This window comes from Oncorhynchus tshawytscha, linkage group LG13 (genome assembly GCF_018296145.1).
Source record: "Oncorhynchus tshawytscha isolate Ot180627B linkage group LG13, Otsh_v2.0, whole genome shotgun sequence".
Taxonomy (NCBI): domain Eukaryota; kingdom Metazoa; phylum Chordata; class Actinopteri; order Salmoniformes; family Salmonidae; genus Oncorhynchus; species Oncorhynchus tshawytscha.
The window spans coordinates 22,768,837-22,792,424 of record NC_056441.1 but is presented as its reverse complement, the minus strand read 5'-3'; the positions used below and the strand labels follow the sequence as shown (position 1 = coordinate 22,792,424).

General features: G+C 45.6%; 1 protein-coding gene across 3 annotated transcripts; it reads right to left on the bottom strand.

The window, feature by feature from the left end:
* yrk (Yes-related kinase) lies at positions 1–23,554 on the bottom strand. 3 transcript variants are annotated; one of them, XM_042295423.1, is made up of 13 exons: positions 23,306–23,554; positions 6,022–6,063; positions 5,634–5,882; positions 5,356–5,458; positions 5,158–5,256; positions 4,962–5,065; positions 4,481–4,630; positions 3,614–3,778; positions 1,946–2,125; positions 1,781–1,857; positions 1,433–1,586; positions 1,213–1,344; positions 1–1,049 (listed from the first exon to the last, which is right to left on the bottom strand). In XM_042295423.1, the coding sequence occupies exons 3-13, from the start codon at positions 5,860–5,862 to the stop codon at positions 841–843; spliced, it is 1,602 nt and encodes a 533-aa protein (XP_042151357.1). In that variant the 5' UTR covers positions 5,863–5,882; positions 6,022–6,063; positions 23,306–23,554; the 3' UTR covers positions 1–840. The 3 variants fall into 3 exon arrangements, with proteins under 3 accessions (XP_042151357.1, XP_042151359.1, XP_042151358.1); XM_042295425.1 differs by lacking the exon at positions 3,614–3,778 and adding an exon at positions 3,355–3,510 and having other exon boundaries at positions 23,306–23,553; XM_042295424.1 differs by lacking the exon at positions 23,306–23,554 and adding an exon at positions 20,705–20,849.
* Positions 23,555–23,588: the final 34 nt, after the last annotated feature.

Sequence of the window (23,588 nt, the reverse complement as noted above, 5' to 3'; positions counted from 1 at the left end):
TATTGTGGAAAATAACTTTACCACAGGCACAGAAACATCTGAAACAACAGAAAAGTTCAAATCATCATAAAAACCCACACTCCTGCACACGGTCCCAACTTCAACCTCTGTGCATTCATTTGACCCTTTGCCTGGCCCTCCCATTGGCAGAAGGCTGTATACAGAACATGCGTGGATTCAGAGAGGTGAAATAGTCAGAACAGAGCACATAGACATTTTACGAAGAGCTGGTACAAATGCCTATTCTACCTGATAAAAATATACTGTATAGAACATATTGTCAATCTGAATATTCTGAAACGTTGCACCCTGCTGAACAGACCCCATGTGTTAGCTAAGATAAAAACAGTAGATATACAAGCATTAAATAAACAAATTAAAAACCAGGGTTGTCAATATCAGGTTTAAGAAAGGTTGCAGAAAGAAAATCCCCTTTGACGTCATGAAAGATGCTTAGAGAGTAAAAAGCATTGGAGTGAAGTCATCACCATCATCATCTTACACAAGTAAAGATTTTAGGCACAAACTGGTCCCCTACAGCCCCACAAACCTTGACCCCTAACCCCATCTAATCCTAACCTTAAACCCCCCCAACCTCCATCTAAAGACGAAGCCTTGTTGTCATGGTAACTCAGTAAAGCTATTAAGGCATAGTACACTGACAACAGTCCCTTTCCTCTGCTGGTCTGGGCAGCCGAGCACAGATAGGAGGAGAGGAAGAATTCTGGCTTGTGTTTGATTGCTCTGCCCTGACAGACAGCAACATATAGTAGATAAGGCTTACAGTATGTATAGGTTGTGTGTGTGTGTACACACTTGTGTCTGTGTGCGTGTGCGTGGTCACAGGTTCTCTCCAGGCTGGTACTGGGGTTCAGTAGCAGTAAAGTAGTCCTCCAGGAAGCCCTGCAGGTATTCAAAGGTGTGTCTCTCGTCTGCCTCTCTACGCCAACACTGCACCATCAGCTCATGGAGGGAGGCAGGACAACCCACCGCACAGGGCATCCTGTAGCCTCTCTCCACCTGCTCCAGGACCTCGCGGTTATTCATACCTAGAGAGAGAGGAGGGAGAGGGAGGGAGGTAGAGAGAAAGACAGAGATAGATGTTTTTTAGTGTAACACACAGCATCTTATATCCATCATAGAGACATATGGAAAGACAGAGGGCTGGAAAAAAGAAGGGCGACAGAGTAGGAGACACCTACACCCCCGTACCTGGGTAAGGCACACGTCCTTTTGTGACGAGTTCAGTGAGCAGGATACCAAAGCTCCACACATCAGACTTGATGGTGAAGCGCCCATATAGAGCTGCTTCAGGAGCTGTCCACTTGATGGGGAACTTGGCTCCTGTAAAATCGTTCAATCAAATGTATTTATGAAGCCCTTTTCACATCAAGAGTTGTCACAATGTCCTAACACAGTAACTCTCTTCTACCTTGTCTGGCTGTGTACTCATTGTCCTCTATGAGTCTGGCCAGACCAAAGTCAGCGATCTTGCACACCAGATTTTCCCCGACCAGAATGTTAGCCGCTCGCAGATCACGATGGATGTAGTTCATACGCTCTATATATGCCATGCCTGCCGCTATCTACACACACACACACACACACACACACACACACACAGGAGGAAGGGTTAGAGGTGCAAGCCATCCAGTCCCACACGTGACTCCCACATCGACCTCCACAGCCACATGATGTGGCACCAGCACCAGAAGCTCTGAACCATTGCCCAACCACAAGAGGAGCATCGATGGACTGCCAAGATGGTGTGTGTTCTTACCTGAGCAGCCATATCCACCAGTTGAGGCAGCTTCAGATTCCCTCCTTCCCCGTCCTTCAGGAAGTCCAGTAAACTACCTGAAATACACAGTTGAATTCATTTCAGAAATAATTGTGAAAACGTGTGTGTGGCTCTGCTTGCATATGTGTGTGCTCCATACAGCACCTTGGCTCATGAACTCTGTGATGATGTAGATGGGTTCTTCAGAGACCACAGCGTACAGCTGCACCAGCTTGTCATGTCTCAGTCTCTTCATGATCTGAGCCTCTTCTAGGAAGGCCTCTGGAGACATGGTGCCTGGCTTCAATGTCTTCACTGCTACCTTGGTGGTGCCGTTCCACATACCTGACAGACAGACACACACACACACACACACACACACACACACACACACACACACACACACACACACACACACACACACACACACACACACACACACACACACACACACACACACACACACACACACACACACACACACACACACACACACACACACACACACACACAGAGATAGGTATACAGTACACACACACAAAGGCAGAAACACACACACATGCATACAATTATAAACTGGGTAGTTCGAGCCCTGAATGCTGATTGGCTGACATCTGTGGTATATCAGACCGTATACCACAAGTATGACAAAACATTTATTTTTACTGCTTTAATTGCGTTGGTAACCAGTTTATAATAGCAATAAGGTACCTCTGGGGTTTGTGATATATGGCCAATATACTACGGCTAAGGGTTGTATCCAGGCACTCCGTGTTGCGTCTTACATAAGAACAGCCCTTAGCCGTGGTATATTGGCCAAATACCACACCACCTCGGGCCTTATTGCTTAATTATACACACACAAAGACACACAGGAGTGCACAGAGGTGGCGGGGTGGGATAAGGAAGGGGAGGAGAGGGGGAGAGTCCCACCATGGTGCTTCAGCAGTGCATGAAGCTGGACCAGGAATAGGGTTGGCTACTTCCTGGTCCGGACACACAGAGTGACTATTACACTGACACAGAACGGCACTGGAATGGAAACTGGGAACACAGCTGGCCGTGGGAAAAGAGAGCACTACACACCACCACATTAGCACCGGATTGGGAATAATCCCAGACACACTGAGAAGCACTTCTGGGACACAGTTGTGAAGAGCGCTATAGTCCAGTGTTTCCCAACTGGCCCCAAGTTTGTTTAGTTTTTGTCGAATTTTCATTGTCAGACATAAGACTGTAGAAACACCAGGAAATCAGCTCAAAGGGATTTTAACTTAAAATATATTTTCTTAAGTACTCCCATGCATAATAGAGTCACGTGATTGTATACACATGTAAGCAAGATCTGAAATGATTATGTTTCAGTCAAACATATCTGTTCTTGCGGTCAATTTGCAGTCTTCAAATGATTTGTCATTATGTTCCGACCCCCTGACCATCCCCTCAACATCATAAAACGTCCCGCAGCGTAATGTAGTTGATGATCCCTGCGCTAGACTGTAGGTGGTGTGTGTGTCAGTCTCAACCTACAGTATAAGAAGGTGACTGATTGATTGATTGACAGTTGGGCTCACCCATCCAGACGTCTCCGAAGCAGCCCTGGCCCAACTTTCTGTTTAGGGCCAGCGTTTTCCTGGCAACCTCCCAGGCGTCCCGCCCCAGCCCCAGGGTGAGGGGCGTGGCATTGGGACAGGGTGTGGTCAGAAAGTAACACAGCCCATCGTTACAGCCTAGAGGAGTGAGGGGTTGGAGGGGGGAGGGGGGATGGTAGGAGTGGACAGGGAGGGAGATGAAATGAGATGAAAAGGCATGCAAAGACACAAAACTTCCTACCCATCCAGACTTCTCCAAACTGCCCGTTGCCCAGCTTCTTAATCAGCTGGAGAGATTCTCTGGGAATCTCCCACACGTCCTTGGTCTTCACCGATAGGTCGGCTAGCTTAGGCATGCCCCGCCTACAGCTGCCAATCAACCTACAGCACAAACCTGCTGCTCGCTCTGAGGTGGGTGAGAGAGGGGTGGAAGAGAGAGAGTCGAAGCAAGACAGACAGGCAGACAGAATAAAGGAGAGAGCAAGAGCAAGGGACAAAGACAGAGAGAGATACAGACAGACAAGAGGGGAGGGAGAGATAAATTGCTGAGGCACAAAAGCAACAAACACATATAGAACATAAAAAGCAACTGACTACAGTACTTTACTTGGATCTACTAAAAAGTGCTCGCATTTTACCGATACACATCTGTTTAGACACACACACACACACACACACACACACACACACACACACACACACACACACACACACACACACATCACACACACACACACACACACACACACACACATCTGCACATGCACTGACACACCATGCAAACCAATAGGCAACTTTGCTTATGCCTATTTAGTGTGCTTGGCTAATACATTCCCTGATCATATTTAGTATGCTAGAATGGATATTGGACATACAGACACAGAAAGGAGAGCACACACACACAGAGTAGAGTAGCTCCTATACCAGACTGCACCACCAGAGGGCAACTGGGAGAGAAAAAAAGAGGGATCTGAATTACATTAGTCTTGGCCATGGAGAGAAAGCCCTCACCTAGGCCCTAAATACTTTAACCCTAGTCCATACACCCTAGGCTCTTTACCCACAGACCCTAAGTTAGGTACTTCACCCCTAACCCCTAAGCACTCACCTGTGTAGTGCTGCACCAGTTGATGCACGGTGTCGAACTGTGTGCGTGTTGTGATATAATATCCTCCATTGTCCAGCTTCCTGATCTTATAATGTTTGACGTGGTCACCTTTACCATCATCCCAGTCCCGGATAGACAGAGAGTAGGCACCTGGCGATAGAGGAGGAAGAGAACAGTTTGAGGATTGAGGAGAGACACTCTGAGGATTCTAAAGGTGAAGTTGCACACAAGAGAATGACTACGTATGAATGAACAGAAACACAGCTGTACTGAGATGTGTTTGAGAATACCTGTAGAACCACATATAGATATCTAATACTCTTAGAGCCAGTTGACCAGACCCAGATTCACGGAGATTGTCCAGGGAAAGTGCTTCTTAGACCAGGACTAGGCTTAATCTATGTGTGGGAAGCCTTCAAACGTTTTGTGTAACTTTTAGCAAATGTGTGTGAACACTTTCTGAGTACAGGTGTGTACGTACCCTTGGTGGTCTCACTCTCTCTGATAAGGAATGTTCCTCTGGGGTTCTCCAGTCCCAGGAGCTGTCTCTCTGCATCCTTTCTCCCCATCTTACCGAAATACCACCTGGTAACACACACAAACATTTACCCATTAGTCATTCAGCAGATGTTCTTGTTTGTGTGTGGGTGTGTGTGTGTGTGTGTGTGTGTACTCACTCCTCAGCCTGTATAGAGTCTACAGGAGCTACATAGTTACTAGGGACATAACCAGACTTCCCAGTGTCCAACGACCGGGCCTCCCACCAGTCCCCCTCTCTGTAGAGACAATTCATCACATTGGAGGGAGCAGACACTTGATTTGATCTGGAAATCCACTACCTGCAATTTACTCTGGAACTGTAATGTGAATCTCACGTGTTGTTGATAATGTGGAACTTCTCTCCCTTCTGGAAGGACAGGTCATCTTCAGTACGAGCATCATAGTCATACAATGCTATGAAGAGAGTTACACCTCCACCTCCACACACACACACACACACACACACACACACACACACACACACACACACACACACGTCAGTATGCTACATCATACAACCACTTTAAACAAACACATTTAAAGAAGCCTTCATTAACCTATTATAAGTCCTACATAAACACACAACAAATTATTTGAAGCCATCAATCTGTACCTGTGACGCCCCCTGCGCCGGTTTGTGCGTTGGTATTAGGAAAACAGGCGGAGCCAAAAGGCTTGTTGAAGTCAGGTATTGTCGGGTGGGTGGGGCCAGGGTGATAACGGGGCATGGCCAATGCTGTAGACACAACCCCATCAGGGCTGTTGCTAGGAGATGGGTCAGACAGCTCGGCTGAAGCCGCCTTGGCTGCAGCCTTTTTCTGTTTACAGTGGGCACAGCCCATAATAACCACAGAGACTATCGCTACAGAGAGAGAGAGGGGGCGAGAGAGGTGGGGAGTTAGAGAGAGAGAGAGAGAGAGAGAGAGAGAGAGAGAGAGAGAAGAAGAGAAAGAGAGAAGTGAAGGAGGAAGTGATATGGAGGGTAAAGGGCAGTTACTCACCTGCAGTCTTCCTCTGTCAGATCATGTCAGACACCATCGCCACTAGAGAGAGAGAGAGAGAGAGAGAGAGAGAGGAGAGAGAGGAGAGAGAGAGAGAGAGAGAGAGAGAGAGAGAGAGAGAGAGAGAGAGAGAGAGAGAGAGAGAGAGAGAGAGAGAGAGAGAGAGGAGAGAGAGAGAGAGAGAGAGAGAGAGAGAGGAGTGAGAGAGAGAGAGAGTGAGAGAGAGAGAGAGAGAGAGAGAGAAAGAAAGAAAGAAAGAAAGAAAGAAAGAAAGAAAGAAAGAAAGAAAGAAAGAAAGAAAGAGTGAGAACAAAGAGAGAGAGGTTAGCCACTTCCCTTTACAGTCCTCTGAGGAAGAGACCATGACTTACAGTTCCATCTATATGCTTCACCACAAATGGGCGTGTCTGCGGTTTGATGAACAGTGAGAACGTTGTGTTGTGTGTGTTTTAACTCAGTTTACCTCCAGCTTTGGAGTGAGTTAAGAAGTCACAGCAGAGTTCAGGAAGAACAAAATGGCAGCTGAAAGGAAACAGTCTTCACTCTACAGGAGTGTAAATGAGTGTAATAACGTGTAATGACCTCTATTCCAAAGCAAACCCAGTATTCAGACTTAGCCTACGTCACAATGACACAATATATTATACAATGTATCGTCTGTAATATTTGATCCAGGCTCTTACACTTTAAGTCTCAGGAAGGCGATGCTAGCTTAGCAATCTGCTACTCTAGCACACTCCCTCCTGTGCCATTCAGGTCTGGTGGCCATGGCAGAGGTTGTAGTGGCTCATAGGAAGAATATATTTTTTTCATCCTTTGGGAGAAATTGCATTCCTGAGAAATCTGAGATTCCTGACAATCACATCTTGGAATACCAGCCTATTCCTCCCAAAATTACCTAACATTCTCAAAACAACTAAAACATGACGGTGATGGACGCAATCCAAAACACATTTCAATGCTTACTGCTTAGTTTACAACAACATTTCACAGGAACTCCCAACCCACACACAGTTAAGCCAAGCACACACTATCTGGTCGGCCATCAGGAGAGCCACAGGAAGTAAGCCCTGTTAGTTTCCTGTCCACCCCTCTAATGGCTCCCCCCTTTTCCTGGAAACCCAGGACACAGTCTCTCCACACATAATCTGCCCACTGCAGTCCCACTGCCCCCAGCTCACACACACACACACACACACACACACACACACACACACACACACACACACACACACACACACACACACACACACACACACACACACACACACAAACACACACACACACACCTCCCTCTCTGTTCTGTTTCTCTGCTGTGAGGAAAAGAGGAAGGTCAGCTTACTGTATTGTTGCTCCTAAAGGTCATCTTTTAAGGAGCCGTTCACACAAATAACAGCACTGGACCAATATGGTCGTCTTGAAGGTAAGGCAAATTGAAACGCACACACACAGACATGTGTGCAAGGCAGCTCTATGGTCATTGTTCTCCATGAGTTCCTGTTTACCAGATTCTCTCCCTCACCCCCTCCCTTATCACGCTCTCTTCTCCCCTTCATAACCTCTCTCTCTCTCTCTCTCCTCTTCATAACGTTTGCCTCTCTCTCTCTCCACTTCATAACGTTTGTCTCTCTCTCTCTCTCCTCTTCATAACGTTTCTCTCTCTCTCTCTCTCTCTCTCTCCTCTTCATAAAGTTTGCCTCTCTCTCTCTCTCTCCACTTCATAACGTTTGTCTCTCTCTCCACTTCATAACGTTTGTCTCTCTCCACTTCATAACGTTTGTCTCTCTCTCCACTTCATAACGTTTGTCTCTCTCTCCACTTCATAACGTCTCTCTCTCTCTCTCTCTCCATACCGTTTGTCTCTCTCTCCTCTTCATACCGTTTGTCTCTCTCTCTCTCCTCTTCATATAACGTGTCTCTCTCTCTCTCTATACTGTTTGTCTCTCTCTCTCTCCTCTTCATAATGTTTGTCTCTCTCTCTCTCTCTCCATACCGTTTGTCTCTCTCTCTCTCCTCTTCATAACGTGTCTCTCTCTCTCTATACTGTTTGTTTCTCTCTCTCTCCTCTCCATAACATTTGTCTCTCTCTCTTTCTCTCCATACCGTTTGTCTCTCTCGCCTCTTCATAACGTTTGTCTCTCTCTCTCTCTCCATACCGTTTGTCTCTCTCTCTCCTCTTCATAACGTCTCTCTCTCTCTCCTCTTCATAACGTCTCTCTCTCTCTCTCTCTCCTCTTCATACCATTGTCTCTCTCTCTCTCTCTCTCTCTCTCCATACCATTTGTCTCTCTCTCCTCTTCATAACGATTGTCTCTCTCTCTCTCTCTCTCCTCATAACATTTGTCTCTCTCCCTCTCTCTCCCCTCTTCATAACGTTTGTCTCTCTCTCTCTCTCCTCATAACATTTGTCTCTCTCTCGCTCTCTCTCTCCTCTTCATAACGTTTGTCTCTCTCTCTCTCTCTCTCTCCTCTTCATAACATTAGTCTCTCTCTCTCTCTCCTCTTCATAACGTCTCTCTCTCTCTCTCTCTCTCTCTCCTCTTCATACCATTTGTCTCTCTCTCTCTCTCTCTCTCCATACCGTTTGTCTCTCTCTCTCCTCTTCATAACGTCTCTCTCTCTCCTCTTCATACCATTTCTCTCTCTCTCTCGCTCTTCTCTCTCCATCCGTTTCTCTCTCTCTCCTCTTCATAACGTGTCTCTCTCTCTCTCTCTCTCTCCTCTTCATAACGTTTCTCTCTCTCTCTCTCCTCTTCATACCATTTGTCTCTCTCTCTCTCTCTCTCCATACCGTTTGTCTCTCTCTCCTCTTCATAACGTTTGTCTCTCTCTCTCCTCTTCATAACGTGTCTCTCTCTCTCTCTCCATACCGTTTCTCTCTCTCTCCTCTTCATAACGTGTCTCTCTCTCTCTCTCTCCTCTTCATACCATTGTCTCTCTCTCTCTCTCCATACCGTTTGTCTCTCTCTCCTCTTCATAACATTTGTCTCTCTCTCTCTCCTCATAACATTTCTCTCTCCCTCTCTCTCCCCTCTTCATAAGGTTTGTCTCTCTCTCTCTCTCTCTCTCTCTCTCTCCTCTTCATAACGTTCATCTCTTTCTCTCTCCTCTTCATAACATTTGTCTCTCTCTCTCTCTCCTTTTCATAACATTTGTCTCCCTCTCTCTCCTCTTCATAACGTTTGTCTCTCGCTCTCTCCTCTCTTCATAACTGTTGTCTCTCTCTCTCCCCTCTTCAAAACATTTGTCTCTCTCTCTCTCTCTCTCTCCTCTTCATAACGTTTGTCTCTCCTCTTCATAACGTTTGTTTCTCTCTCTCTCCTCTTCATAACGTTTGTCTCTCTCTCTCTTTCCATACCGTTTGTCTCTCTCTCTCCTCTTCATAACATTTGTCTCTCTCTCTCTCTCCTCTTCATAACGTTTGTCTCTCTCTCTCTCTCCATAACGTTTGTCTCTCTCTCTCTCTCTCTCCTCTTCATAACGTGTCTCTCTCTCTCTCTATACTGTTTGTCTCTCTCTCTCTCCTCTTCATAACGTTTGTTTCTCTCTCTCTCCATACCGTTTGTCTCTCTCTCTCTCTCTCTCACTCTTCATAACATTTGTCTCTCTCTCTCTCTCTCTCTCTCTCTCTCTCTCTCTCTCTCTCTCTCTCCTCTTCATAACTTTTGTCTCTCCTTCTCTCTCTCTCTCTCTCCTCTTCATAACGTTTCTCTCTCTCTCTCCTCTCCATACCGTTTGTCTCTCTCTCTCCTCTTCATAACATTTGTCTCTCTCTCTCTCTCCTCTTCATAACGTCTCTCTCTCTCTCTCTCTCCTCTTCATACCATTTGTCTCTCTCTCTCTCTCTCTCCATACCGTTTGTCTCTCTCTCTCCTCTTCATAACGTGTCTCTCCCTCTCTCCTCTTCATAACATCTCTCTCTCTCTCTCCTCTTCATACCATTGTCTCTCTCTCTCCATACCGTTTGTCTCTCTCTCCTCTTCATAACATTTGTCTCTCTCTCTCTCTCCTCTTCATAACGTTTGTCTCTCTCTCTCTCTCTCTCTCCATACCGTTTGTCTCTCTCTCTCTCTCCTCTTCATAACGTGTCTCTCTCTCTCTCTATACTGTTTGTCTCTCTCGCTCTCCTCTTCATAACGTTTGTCTCTCTCTCTCTCTCCATACCGTTTGTCTCTCTCTCCTCTTCATAACGTGTCTCTCTCTCTCTCTCCATACCGTTTGTCTCTCTCTCTCTCCTCTTCATAACGTGTCTCTCTCTCTCTATACTGTTTGTCTCTCTCTCTCTCCTCTCCATAACATTTGTCTCTCTCTCTTTCTCTCCATACCGTTTGTCTCTCTCTCCTCTTCATAACGTTTGTCTCTCTCTCTCTCTCCATACCGTTTGTCTCTCTCTCCTCTTCATAACGTTTGTCTCTCTCTCCTCTCTCTCCCCTCTTCATAAGGTTTGTCTTCTCTCTCTCTCCTCTTCTCTCTCTCTCTCTCCTCTTCATAACGTTTGTCTCTCTCTCTCTCTCTCTCTCTCTCTCTCTCCTCTTCATAACGTTTCTCTCTCTCCTCTTCATAACGTTTGTCTCTCTCTCTCTCTCATACCGTTTGTCTCTCTCCTCTTCATAACTCTCTCTCTCTCCATATACGTTTGTCTCTCTCTCTCTCCTCTTCATAACGTGTCTTCTCTCTCTCTCTCTCTCTCTCTCTCTTCATAACATTTGTCTCTCTCTCTTTCTCTCCATAACGTTTGTCTCTCTCTCCTCTCCATAACATTTGTCTCTCTCTCTCTCTCATACATTTGTTTGTCTCTCTCCTCTTCATAACGTTTGTCTCTCTCTCTCTCTCCCCTCTTCATACCAGGTTTGTCTCTCTCTCTCTCTCCATCGTTTGTCTCTCTCTCTCCTCTTCATAACGTTTGTCTCTCTCTCTCTCTCTCCTCTTCATAACGTTCATCTCTCTCCTCTTCATCATTGTCTCTCTCTCTCTCTCTCTCTTCTTCATAACGTTTGTCTCTCTCTCTCTCTCCATACCGTTTGTCTCTCTCTCCTCTTCATAACGTTTGTCTCTCTCTCTCTAACATTTGTCTCTCTCTCTCTCTCGCTCTCCCTCTTCATAAGGTTTGTCTCTCTCTCTCTCTCTCCTCTTCCGTTTGTCTCTCTCTCTCTCTCTTTTCATAACATTTGTCTCCTCTCTCTGTCTCTTCATAACGTTTGTCTCTCTCTCTCTCTCCTCTCTTCATAACTGTTTGTCTCTCTCTCTCCCCTCTTCAAAACATTTGTCTCTCTCTCTTTCTCTCTCTCTCTCTCTCCTCTTCATAACGTTTGTCTCTCTCTCTCTCCATTTGTTTTCTCTCTCTCTCCTCTTCATAACGTTTGTCTCTCTCCCTCTCTCTCCCCTCTTCATAGGTTTGTCTCTCTTCTCTCTCTCTCTCTCCTCTTCATAACATTTGTCTCTCTCTCTCTCTCTCCTCTTCATAATTTGTCTCTCTCTCTCTCTCCTCTCTCATCTCTTTTGTCTCTCTCTCTCTCCATACCGTTTGTCTCTCTCTCCTCTTCATAACGTGTCTCTAACATTTGTCTCTCTCTCTCTCCTCTTCGTCTCTCTCTCTCTATACTGTTTGTCTCTCTCTCCTCTTCATAACATTTCTCTCTCTCTCTCTCTCTTCATAACGTTTGTCTCTCTCTCCTCTTCATAACGTTTGTCTCTGTCTCCTCTCTCTCTCCTCTTCATACTGTTTGTCTCTCTCTCTCTCTCCCCTCTTCATAACGTTTGTCTCTCTCTTCATAACATTTGTCTCTCTCTCTCTCTCTCCTCTTTTAACGTTTGTCTCTCTCTCTCTTCATAACTGTTTCTCTCTCTCTCTCTCCTCTTCATAACGTTTGTCTCTCTCTCTCTCTCCATACTGTTTGTCTCTCTCTCTCTCCTCTTCATAATTTGTCTCTCTCTCTCTCTCTTCATAACGTTTGTCTCTCTCTCTCTCCTCTTCATAACATTTGTCTCTCTCTCTCTCTCCTCTTCATAACGTTTCTCTCTCTCTCTCTCTTCATAACATTTGTCTCTCTCTCTCTCCTTTTCTAACATTTGTCTCTCTCTCCTCTTCATAACATTTGTCTCTCTCTCTCTCTCCTCTTCATAACGTTGTCTCTCTCTCTCCTCTTCAAAACATTTGTCTCTCTCTCTCTCTCTCTCTCTCCTCTTCATAACGTTTCTCTCTCCTCTTCATAACGTTTGTTTCTCTCTCTCTCTCCTCTTCATAACATTTGTCTCTCTCTCTCTCTCATACCATTGTCTCTCTCTCCTCTTCATAACATTTGTCTCTCTCTCTCTCTCCTCTTCATAACGTTCTCTCTCCTCTTCATACCATTTGTCTCTTTGTCTCTCTCTCTCTCTCTCTCTTCATACCGTTTGTCTCTCTCTCTCCTCTTCATAACGTGTCTCTCTCTCTCTCTAACTGTTTGTCTCTCTCTCTCCTCTTCATAACGTTTGTCTCTCTCTCTCTCTCGTTTGTCTCTCTCTCCTCATAACGTTTGTCTCTCTCTCTCCTCTTCTCTCTCTCTCTCTCCATACTGTTTGTCTCTCTCTCTCCTCTTCATAACATTTGTCTCTCTCTCTCTCTATATACTGTTTTCTCTCTCTCTCTCCTCTTCATAACGTTTGTCTCTCTCTCTCTCTCCATACCGTTTGTCTCTCTCTCTCTCTCTTCATAACCATTTGTCTCTCTCTCTCTCTCTCTCCATACTGTTTGTGTCTCTCTCTCTCTCTTCTAACGTGTCTCTCCCTCTCTCCTCTTCATAACATCTCTCTCTCTCTCCTCTTCATACCATTGTCTCTCTCTCTTCATACCGTTTGTCTCTCTCTCTCCTCTTCATAACTCTCTCTCTCCTCTTCATAACGTTTGTCTTGTCTCTCTCTCCTCTTCATAACGTTTGTCTCTCTCTCTCTTCATAACGTTTGTCTCTCTCTCTCTTCATACGTTTGTCTCTCTCTCTCTCTCTTCATAACTGTTTGTTTGTCTCTCTCTCTCTCGTTTGTCTCTCTCTCTCTTCATAACGTGTCTCTTCATAACATACCGTTTGTCTCTCTCTCTCTCTCTTCATAACGTGTCTCTCTCTCTCTCTTCATACTGTTTGTCTCTCTCTCTCTCCTCTTCATAACATTTGTCTCTCTCTTTCTCTCCATACCGTTTGTCTCTCTCTCTCCTCTTCATAACTCTCTCTCTCTCTCCATACCGTTTGTCTCTCTCTCTCTCCTCTTCATAACGTGTCTCTCTCTCTCTCCATACTGTTTGTCTCTCTCTCCTCTTCATAACGTTTGTCTCTCTCTCTCTAACATTTGTCTCTCTCCCTCATAACATAAGGTTTGTCTCTCTCTCTCTCTCTCCTCTTCATAACGTTCATCTTTTCTCTCTCCTCTTCATACCATTCGTCTCTCTCTCTCTCCATACCGTTTGTCTCTCTCTCCTCTTCATAACGTTTGTCTCTCTCTCTCTCCTCTTCATAACGTGTTTCTCTCTCTCCATACCGTTTGTCTCTCTCTCTCTCCTCTTCATAACGTTTCTCTCTCTCTATATACTGTTTGTCTCTCTCTCTCTCCTCTTCATAACGTTTGTCTCTCTCTCTCTCTCTCTCTCTCTTCATACTTAATACCATTTGTCTCTCTCTCTCTCGCTCTCTCTCCATACCGTTTGTTTCTCTCTCTCCTCTTCATAACGTGTCTCTCCCTCTCTCCTCTTCATAACATCTCTCTCTCTCTCTCCTCTTCATACCATTGTCTTCTCTCCATACCTCTCTCTCTCCTCTTCATAACATTTGTCTCTCTCTCTTCTCCTCTTCATCTCTCTCTCTCTCTCCATACCGTTTGTCTCTCTCTCTCCTCTTCATAACGTGTCTCTCTCTCTCTCTATACTGTTTGTCTCTCTCGCTCTCCTCTTCATAACGTTTGTCTCTCTCTCTCTCTCCATACCGTTTGTCTCTCTCTCCTCTTCATAACGTGTCTCTCTCTCTCTCCATACCGTTTGTCTCTCTCTCTCTCCTCTTCATAACGTGTCTCTCTCTCTCTCTATACTGTTTGTCTCTCTCTCTCTCTCTCCATAACATTTGTCTCTCTCTCTTTCTCTCCATACCGTTTGTCTCTCTCTTCATAACGTGTCTCTCTCTCTCTCCATACCGTTTGTCTCTCTCTCTCTCCTCTTCATAACGTGTCTCTCTCTCTCTCCATACTGTTTGTCTCTCTCTCCTCTTCATAACGTTTGTCTCTCTCTCCTCATAACATTTGTCTCTCTCCCTCTCTCTCCCCTCTTCATAAGGTTTGTCTCTCTCTCTCTCTCCTCTTCATAACGTTCATCTCTTTCTCTCTCCTCTTCATAACATTTGTCTCTCTCTCTCTCTCCTTTTCATAACATTTGTCTCCCTCTCTCTCCTCTTCATAACGTTTGTCTCTCTCTCTCTCTCTTCATAACTGTTGTCTCTCTCTCTCCCCTCTTCAAAACATTTGTCTCTCTCTCTCTCTCTCTCTCTCCTCTTCATAACGTTTGTCTCTCCTCTTCTCGTTTGTTTCTCTCTCTCTCCTCTTCATAACATTTGTCTTCTCTCTCTCCATACCGTTTGTCTCTCTCTCCTCTCATAACATTTGTCTCTCTCTCTCTCTCCTCTTCATAACGTCTCTCTCTCGTCTTCTCTCTCTCTCTCTCTCTCTCCATACCGTTTGTCTCTCTCTCTCCTCTTCATAACGTGTCTCTCTCTCTACTCTTGTCTCTCTCTCTCTCCTCTTCATACCATTCGTTTGTCTCTCCATACCGTTTGTCTCTCTCTCCTCTTCATAACGTTTGTCTCTCTCTCTCTCCTCTTCATAACGTGTCTCTCTCTCTCTCCATACCGTTTGTCTCTCTCTCTCTCCTCTTCATAACGTGTCTCTCTCTCTCTCTATATACTGTTTGTCTCTCTCTCTCTCCTCTTCATAACGTTTGTCTCTCTCTCTCTCTCTCCTCTTCTCTCTCTCTCTTCATAACATTTGTCTCTCTCTCTCTCTCTCTCTCTCTCTCTCTCTCCTCTTCATAACGTGTTTCCCTCTCTCCTCTTCATAACATCTCTCTCTCTCTCTCCTCTTCATTGTCTCTCTCTCTCCATACCGTTTGTCTCTCTCTCCTCTTCATAACATTTGTCTCTCTCTCTCTCCTCTTCATAACGTTTCTCTCTCTCTCTCTCTCTCTCTCCATACCGTTTGTCTCTCTCTCTCTCCTCTTCATAACGTGTCTCTCTCTCTCTCTATACTGTTTGTCTCTCTCGCTCTCCTCTTCATAACGTTTGTCTCTCTCTCTCTCTCTCCATACCGTTTGTCTCTCTCTCCTCTTCATAACGTGTCTCTCTCTTCTCCATACCGTTTGTCTCTCTCTCTCTCTCTCTTCATAACATTTGTCTCTCTCTCTCTCTCTATACTGTTTGTCTCTCTCTCTCCTCTTCATAACATTTGTCTCTCTCTCTTTCTCTCCTCTCTCCTCTCTCTCTCCTCTTCATAACGTTTGTCTCTCTCTCTCTCTCCATACCGTTTGTCTCTCTCTCCTCTTCATAACGTTTGTCTCTCTCCCTCTCTCTCCCCTCTTCATAAGGTTTGTCTCTCTCTCTCTCTCCTCTTCATAACGTTTGTCTCTCTCTCTCTCCTCTTCATAACGTTCATCTCTTTCTCTCTCCTCTTCATAACATTTGTCTCTCTCTCTCTCTCTCCTTTTCATACCGTTTGTCTCTCTCTCTCTCCTCTTCATAACGTTTGTCTCTCTCTCTCTCTCTCCTCTTCATAACGTTCATCTCTCTCTCTCTCCTCTTCATAACATTTGTCTCTCTCTCTCCTTTTCATAACGTTTGTCTCTCTCTCTCCTCTTCGTAACGTTCATCTCTCTCTCTCTCCTCTTCATAACATTTGTCTCTCTCTCCTCTTCGTAACGTTCATCTCTCTCTCTCTCCTCTTCATAACATTTGTCTCTCTCTCTCTCGCTCTCTCTCTCCTCTTCATTTGTCTCTCTCTCTCTCCTCTTCAAAATAATTGTCTCTCTCTCTCTCTCCTCTTCATAACATTTGTCTCTCTCTCTCTCCTCTTCATAACGTTTGTCTCTCTCTCTCCTCATAACATTTGTCTCTCTCTCTCTCCCCTCTTCATAACGTTTGTCTCTCTCTCTCTCTCCTCTTCATAACGTTCATCTCTCCTCTTCATAACGTTTGTCTCTCTCTCTCTCTCTCGCTCTCCTCTTCATACCATTTGTCTCTCTCTCTCGCTCTCTCTCCATACCGTTTGTCTCTCTCTCTCTCCTCTTCATACCATTCTCTCTCTCTCTCTCTCCATACCGTTTGTCTCTCTCTCCTCTTCATAACGTGTCTCTCTCTCTCTCCATACCGTTTGTCTCTCTCTCTCTCCTCTTCATAACATGTCTCTCTCTCTCTCTATACTGTTGGTCTCTCTCTCTCTCCTCTCCATAACATTTGTCTCTCTCTCTTTCTCTCCATACCGTTTGTCTCTCTCTCCTCTTCATAACATTTGTCTCTCTCTCTCTCTCCATACCGTTTGTCTCTCTCTCTCCTCTTCATAATGTCTCTCTCTCTCTTCATAACTTCTCTCTCTCTCTCTCCTCTTCATACCATTGTCTCTCTCTCTCTAACGTTTGTCTCTCTCTCTCCCTCTCTCCTCTTCAAAACGTTTGAAGAGGAGAGAGAGAGAGACAAACGTTTTGAAGAGGAGAGAGAGAGAGAGAGACAAACGTTATGAAGAGGAGAGAGAGAGAGACTAACATTCTGAAGAGAGAGAGAGACAGAATGTTAGTCTCTCTCTCTCCTCTTCATAACGTTTGTCTCTCTCTCTCTCTCCTCTTCATAACGTTTGTCTCTCTCTCTCCTCTTCATAACATTTGTCTCTCTCTCTCCTCTTCATAACATTTGTCTCTCTCTCTCTCTCTCTCCTCTTCATAACGTTTGTCTCTCTCTCTCTCCTCTTCATAACGTTTGTCTCTCTCTCTCTCTCCTCTTCATAACGTTTGTCTCTCTCTCTCCTCTTCATAACATTTGTCTCTCTCTCTCCTCTTCATAACATTTGTCTCTCTCTCTCGCTCTCCTCTTCATAACATTTGTCTCTCTCTCTCCCTGATGCTGTTTGAGAAACTCTGCTGTACATGTAAACCTAGTCAACAACGGCGCTTGGTACCCTGACTCCTCATATTCAATGCTAAAACACTGTTTCTCAACTCACCAACAGACTCTATTGTCTTCTTCCTTCTATGACCACTCAGAAGAAAACTAGAGCTTGAGAACTGATATGACAGAGATGTCTGATTGACTGCTAAGCAACACACACCCAAACCAGACTGACACTAGCCCACAGACCAAACTATATATATATATATATATATATATATATATATATATATATATATATATATATATCTCTAACTCTCTCGTGGGTGATACCCTGTACTAAACAGACATTTGCATACTCTCTCTCATGGGTGATACCCTGTACTAAACAGACATTTGCATAGATTTTTAAAAAGCAGCAACACTACATAAAAATGGTGTTTTGGAGATACGCCATGTCAAGACAGTCATTCCAACCCTCCTGCAGGAAAAGACGCTGGGTGTGGAGGCTTCTGATGAGAAGCTGATTAGTAGACTCATGTTAAAGCAGGGATGGAACAAAAGCCTGCACACCCAGCAACTCTCAAGAAGGAGGGATGGCCACCCTTGATCTACAGGCAGTCACTCTCCCTGCCCTCAAACAGTTAGAAGGTTACTGGTTCATATCCCACTCAGGCTATTCCCACCTAAATCACTACACTCTCTAGCTAACGGCCATGGAGGGGGTTTTCAAACATAAACCATTTTCTCAGGACTGAAAACTCATACACACACCACCCTCATTCATCAAACTAACAAACATCCAAACACACCCTTTCCTGCCCCATCTACTTCAGATAAACGGCTCCCTGCATTCACAAAACAAACGCATGATCACACATACACAGCTACCGTTGAAGTCGGAAGTTTACATACACTTAGGTTGGAGTCATTTAAACTCGTTTTTCAACCACTCCACAAATTCCTATAGTTTTGGCAAGTCGGTTTGGACGTCTACTTTGTGCATCACACAAGTAATTTTTCCAACAATTGTTTACAGACAGATTTCACTTATAATTCACTGCATCACAATTCCAGTGGGTCAGAAGTTTCCATACGCTAAGTTGACTATGCCTTTAAACAGCTTGGAAAATTCCAGAAAATTATGTCATGGCTTTAGAAGCTTCTGATAGGCTAATTAACATCATTTGAGTCAATTGGAGGTGTACCTGTGGATGTATTTCAAGGCCTACCTTCAAGCTCAGTGCCTCTTTACTTGACATCATGGGAAAATCAAAAGAAATACGCAAAGACCTCAGAAAAAAATTTGTAGACCTCCACAAGTTTAGTTCATCCTTGGGAGCAATTTCCAAACGCCTGAACGTACCGCGTTCCTCTGTACAAACAATAGTACGCAAGTATAAACACCATGGGACCACGCAGCTGTCATATGGCTCAGGAAGGAGATGCGTTCTGTCTCCTAGAGATGAACGTACTTTGGTGTGAAAAGTGCAAATCAATCTCAGAGCAACAGCAAAGGACCTTGTGAAGATGCTGGGGGAAACAGGTACAAAAGTATCTACAGTGGGGGCAAAAAAGTATTTAGTCAGCCACCAATTGTGCAAGTTCTCCCACTTAAAAAGATGAGAGAGGCCTGTAATTTTCAGCATTTTCATCAATTGGTGGCTGACTAAAAACTTTTTTGCACCACTGTATATCCACAGTAAAATGAGTCCTATATCGACATAACCTGAAAGGCCGCTCAGCAAGAAAGAAGTCACTGCTCCAAAACCGCCATAAAAAAGCCAGACTACGGTTTGCATCTGCACATGGGAACAAATATCGTACTTTTTGGAGAAATGTCCTCTGGTCTGATGAAACAAAAATAGAACTGTTTGGCCATAATGACCATCGTTATGTTTGGAGGAAAAAGGGGGAGGCTTGCAAGCCGAAGAACATCATCCCAACTGTGAAGCACGGGGGTGGCAGTATCATGTTGTTGGGGTGCTTTGCTGCAGGAGGGACTGGTGCACTTCACAAAATAGAAGGCATCACGAGGCAGGAAAATGATGTGGATATATTGACACAACATCTCAAGGCATCAGTCAGAAAGTTAAAGCTTGGTCACAAATGGGTTTTCCAAATGGACAATGACCCCAAGCATACTTCCAAAGTTGTGGCAAAATGGCTTAAGAACAACAAAGTCAAGGTATTGGAGTGGCCATCACAGAGCACTGACCTCAATGCTATAGAAAATTTGTGGGCAGAACTGAAAAAGCGTGTGTGAGCAAGGAGGCCTACAAACCTGACTCAGTTACACCAGCTCTGTCAGGAGGAACGGGCCCAAATTCACCCAACTTATTGTGGGAAGCTTGTGGAAGGCTACCCGAAACGTTTGACCCAAGTTAAACAATTTAAAGGCAATGCTACCAAATACTAATTGAGTGTATGTAAACTTCTGACCCACTGGGAATGTGATGAAAGAAATAAAAGCTGAAATAAATCATTATCTCTACTATTATTCTGACATTTCACATTGTTAAAATAAAGTGGTGATCCTAACTGACCTAAAACAGGGATTTTTTTGCTAGGATTAAATATCAGGAATTGTGAAAAACTGAGTTGAAATGTATTTGGATAAGGTGTATGTAAACTTCCGGCTTCAACTGTATGTGGAGTAAATTTCAGTTGGTATACAGAATTAATACATATTAATACATATTAGAATCCATACTCATTCTTCCATTTCTCACTCTCTCTCCTGGCTAACAGGAAACACCACAGGATGCAGAGTGAGTGAAGCAGGAGTGATCGGACACTGCGAAGTGAGCTGTCACTGAGCCCAACATTTTTTTTTTCTCAAAGCATAAACTTCAATGTAGTGTAAGAGAGGATAGTGGGGAAATAGAGAGAAGGGGGGGAGAAAGAGACCGAGGCAGGGAGAGGGGGTAGGGGAACAGTGGGAAGTGGGGGACAGAGAAAGGAACAGTGGGAAGTGTGGGGGACAGAGAGAGAGAGAGAGGCAGAGACTGGGGATAGTGAGAGAAACAATGGGAAGTGGGGGGGGACAGAAGAGAGAGACTGGGGAGAGGCAGAGCCAGAGACTGGGGATAGTGAGAGAAACAGTGGGAGGTGAGAGAAACAGTGGGAAGGGGGACAGAAGAGAGAGAGAGGCAGGCAGAGACAATGGGAAGTGGGGGGATAGTGAGAGAAACAATGGGAAGTGGGAGGTGGGGGACAGAAAGAGAGAGAGAGAGGCAGAGACTGGGGATAGTGAGAGAAACAGTGGGAGGTGGGGGACAGAAAGAGAGAGAGAGAGGCAGAGACTGGGGATAGTGAGAGAAACAACGGGAAGTGGGGGACAGAGAGAGAGTAATGTAGGGGGAGGGAGGGGATGGATAAGTTCTGGGAAGTCAGGTGTCTCAGGGACTTCCTGTTTCCACGTGATGTCATTACATCCTCCTCCAGAGAGAAGTGGAGCGATAGAGTGAAAGAATGTTTCAGTGTGCGTCAAAGAAAGACTGACGGAGAAAACGTGTTTGAAAGCTGAAGCGAAGTGCACAATGGCAGTATGTGGCACCTGAGATTCTGATAGCGCTAACCTTTTGGCTGCTGCTTCACGTCACAGACACATTCCTTCCGTCAGACCCGGGAATCAAACCAGTAACCCTCCAGTTACTGATGCGCCTCTCTAACCTCCCTGTTGGGTTAAGTTTGTTGTAGTATTCTCTGTAGTAGCGCAACTGTGTCTTGGTGGGAAAGCAGAGTTTACAGCCCCACAGCTAGGCTACGCTCACTTCCTTCCGCACAGCCCAGGGGCTAAAGGCAGGAAGTGAATTCGTAGAGAAACAAGATGTGATGAAGCCAGGCTTCAGATAACCTAATCATGTCTCTCTCCCTCCCTAAATCTTCTCTTGTTCTCTCACTGTTTCTCCTCTCTCCAGTACCAAACCTGAAGGGACAGTGAAACAGTGCTCCACAGTAGCTCTACAGTAGCTGTAGCCTGCCTAAGGCCTACAGGACAGTAGCTGTAGCCTGCCTAAGGCCTACAGGACAGTAGCTGTAGCCTGCCTCTGGCCTACAGGACAGTAGCTGTAGCCTGCCTCTGGCCTACAGGACAGTAGCTGTAGCCTGCCTCTGGCCTACAGGACAGTAGCTGTAGCCTGCCTCTGGCCTACAGGACAGTAGCTGTAGCCTGCCTCTGGCCTACAGGACAGTAGCTGTAGCCTGCCTCTGGCTCTTTATGGCACACAGAGTGCGCTGCACACCCTGTAATCCACAGAGTTTAAGGTTCAAGCCCCTGCTCCCTTTTCTCTCCTATAAGTCAATTCTGTTATTGCTCTGTCATTTGATTTCAAAATAACTGACTTGACAGGCTCAGTGTGACCTGCAGGCTCCAGTACAAAAGGGAAGTGTTGCTGGCATAAGCACCACCGCATTTTGCGCAGCACTTCACTCTTCACTGGCCAAACTTCCTTTTTTACATTTTTTTAAATGCCCAAAGTTTCTCAACACACTCATTCAGCAATAACAAAAAGGACACGGTTTCACAAACATTTTGGTTTGATTAAATAACAGAGTGAATTTTTAAAGTGTGTGATAGAAGCTGTGTGTCTGTGGCCAAGCTCTGGGAAACTCACCTGGGCACCGAAACCAGGTATTTACTCCAGAATATGACTAACAACATGAAACACACAGAGGTTATGAAGGGGGGAGAGACACACAGAGGTTATGAAGGAGAGAGACACACAGAGGTTATGGAGAGAGAGACACACAGAGGTTATGAAGGGGGAGAGAGAGAGGTTATGAAGGGGGGAGACACACAGAGGTTATGAAGGGGGGAGAGACACACAGAGGTTATGAAGAGAGAGACACACAGAGGTTATGAAGGGAGAGAGACACACAGAGGTTATGAAGGGGAGAGAGACACAGAGGTTAAGAAGGGGGAGAGAGCAACACAGAGGTTATGAAGGGGGAGAGAGAGACACAGAGGTTATGAAGGGGGAGAGACACACAGAGGTTATGAAGGGGAGAGAGAGACACACAGAGGTTATGAAGGGGGAGAGAGAGAGGTTATGAAGGGGGAGAGACACACAGAGGTTATGAAGGAGAGAGACACAGAGGTTATGGGGAGAGACACACAGAGGTTATGAAGGGGGAGAGAGAGAGGTTATGAAGGGGGGGGAGAGAGAGAGGTTAAGAAGGAGAGAGAGAGAGCAACACAGAGGTTCTGAAGAGAGAGAGAGAGAGACAAGAGGTTATGAAGAGGGGAGAGAGAGAGACAGGGGTTATAAAGGGGAGAGAGAGAGAGCAAGAGAGAGGTTCTGAAGGGAGAGAGAGAGACAAAGGTTCTGAAGAGGGGAGAGAGAAAGAGGTTATGAAGGGGGGAGAGAGAAAGAGGTTCTGAAGGGGGAGTGAGACACACAGAGGTTCTGAAGGGGGAGAGAGAGAGACAGGGTTCTAAAGGGGGAGAGAGACAGAGGAGAGAGAGGTTCTGAAGGGGGAGAGAGACAGGTTCTGAAGGGGGAGAGAGAGACAGAGGTTCTGAAGGGGGAGTGAGAGAGAGACAGAGGTTCTGAAGGGGGAGTTAGAGACAGGTTCTGAAGGGGGAGAGAGAGAGAGACAGGTTCTGAAGGGGGAGTGAGAGAGACAGGTTCTGAAGGGGGAGTGAGAGAGACAGGTTCTGAAGGGGGAGTGAGAGAGACAGGTTCTGAAGGGGGAGTGAGAGAGAGACAGAGGCTCTGAAGGGGGGGGAGTTAGACAGGTTCTGAAGGGGGAGAGAGAGAGACAGGTTCTGAAGGGGGAGTGAGAGAGACAGGTTCTGAAGGGGGAGTGAGAGAGACAGGTTCTGAAGGGGGAGTGAGAGAGACAGGTTCTGAAGGGGGAGTGAGAGAGAGACAGAGGCTCTGAAGGGGGAGTGAGAGAGACAGGTTCTGAAGGGGGGAGTGAGAGAGAGACAGAGGCTCTGAAGGGGGAGTTAGATACACGTTCTGAAGGGGGAGAGAGAGAGAGAGAGACGTGCATTCATACTGGTGTCTGTTTCAGCACAGATATTGAGGGGAAGGCAAAACAATGTTACAATATACACTACTACACACAGATTTATTTACTTAGCCATACAAAACACCGACACTTAGTTTAGGCTACAGAGGTTGAGACTCACTTACACTCTCCCACTGCTAAACACACATCGACTGACTTACCGGAGAGCACTACGGGTCGCCCGTTATTCCCGGGGGCTGGCGAAGAAAGGTGTGAACAGCACCGGGGAAGTAAAATTCCAGGCGCTGAGACAGAACGGGATGAGACAGCTGAGCGCTCCTCGCGGGGGGGAATGTGGATGCGCGGCGCGCTCTGTGTCCGGAAGGGTTGGATTGACTGGCATGCGCAGTGACTGACGTCCACTCCAAAGCGCGCTCCCTGGATGCTTGTGTCACTCTCACGGAATTTAAACAACAACAAAAAAGTAATCCGGGGCTTCTTAAT

What these genes read in the sequence shown, in the direction of transcription:
- yrk (XM_042295423.1), bottom strand. Translation starts at nt 5,862, where the DNA reads ATGGGCTGTGCCCACTGTAAACAGAAAAAGGCTGCAGCCAAGGCGGCT. An exon ending in CGGCGCAGGGGGCGTCACAG is followed by an intron (nt 5,459 to 5,633) that starts GTACAGATTGAT and finishes GTGTGTGTGGAG; the next exon opens with GTGGAGGTGTAACTCTCTTC. An exon ending in GTTTGGAGAAGTCTGGATGG is followed by an intron (nt 2,126 to 3,613) that starts GTAGGAAGTTTT and finishes TCTGTCTGTCAG; the next exon opens with GTATGTGGAACGGCACCACC.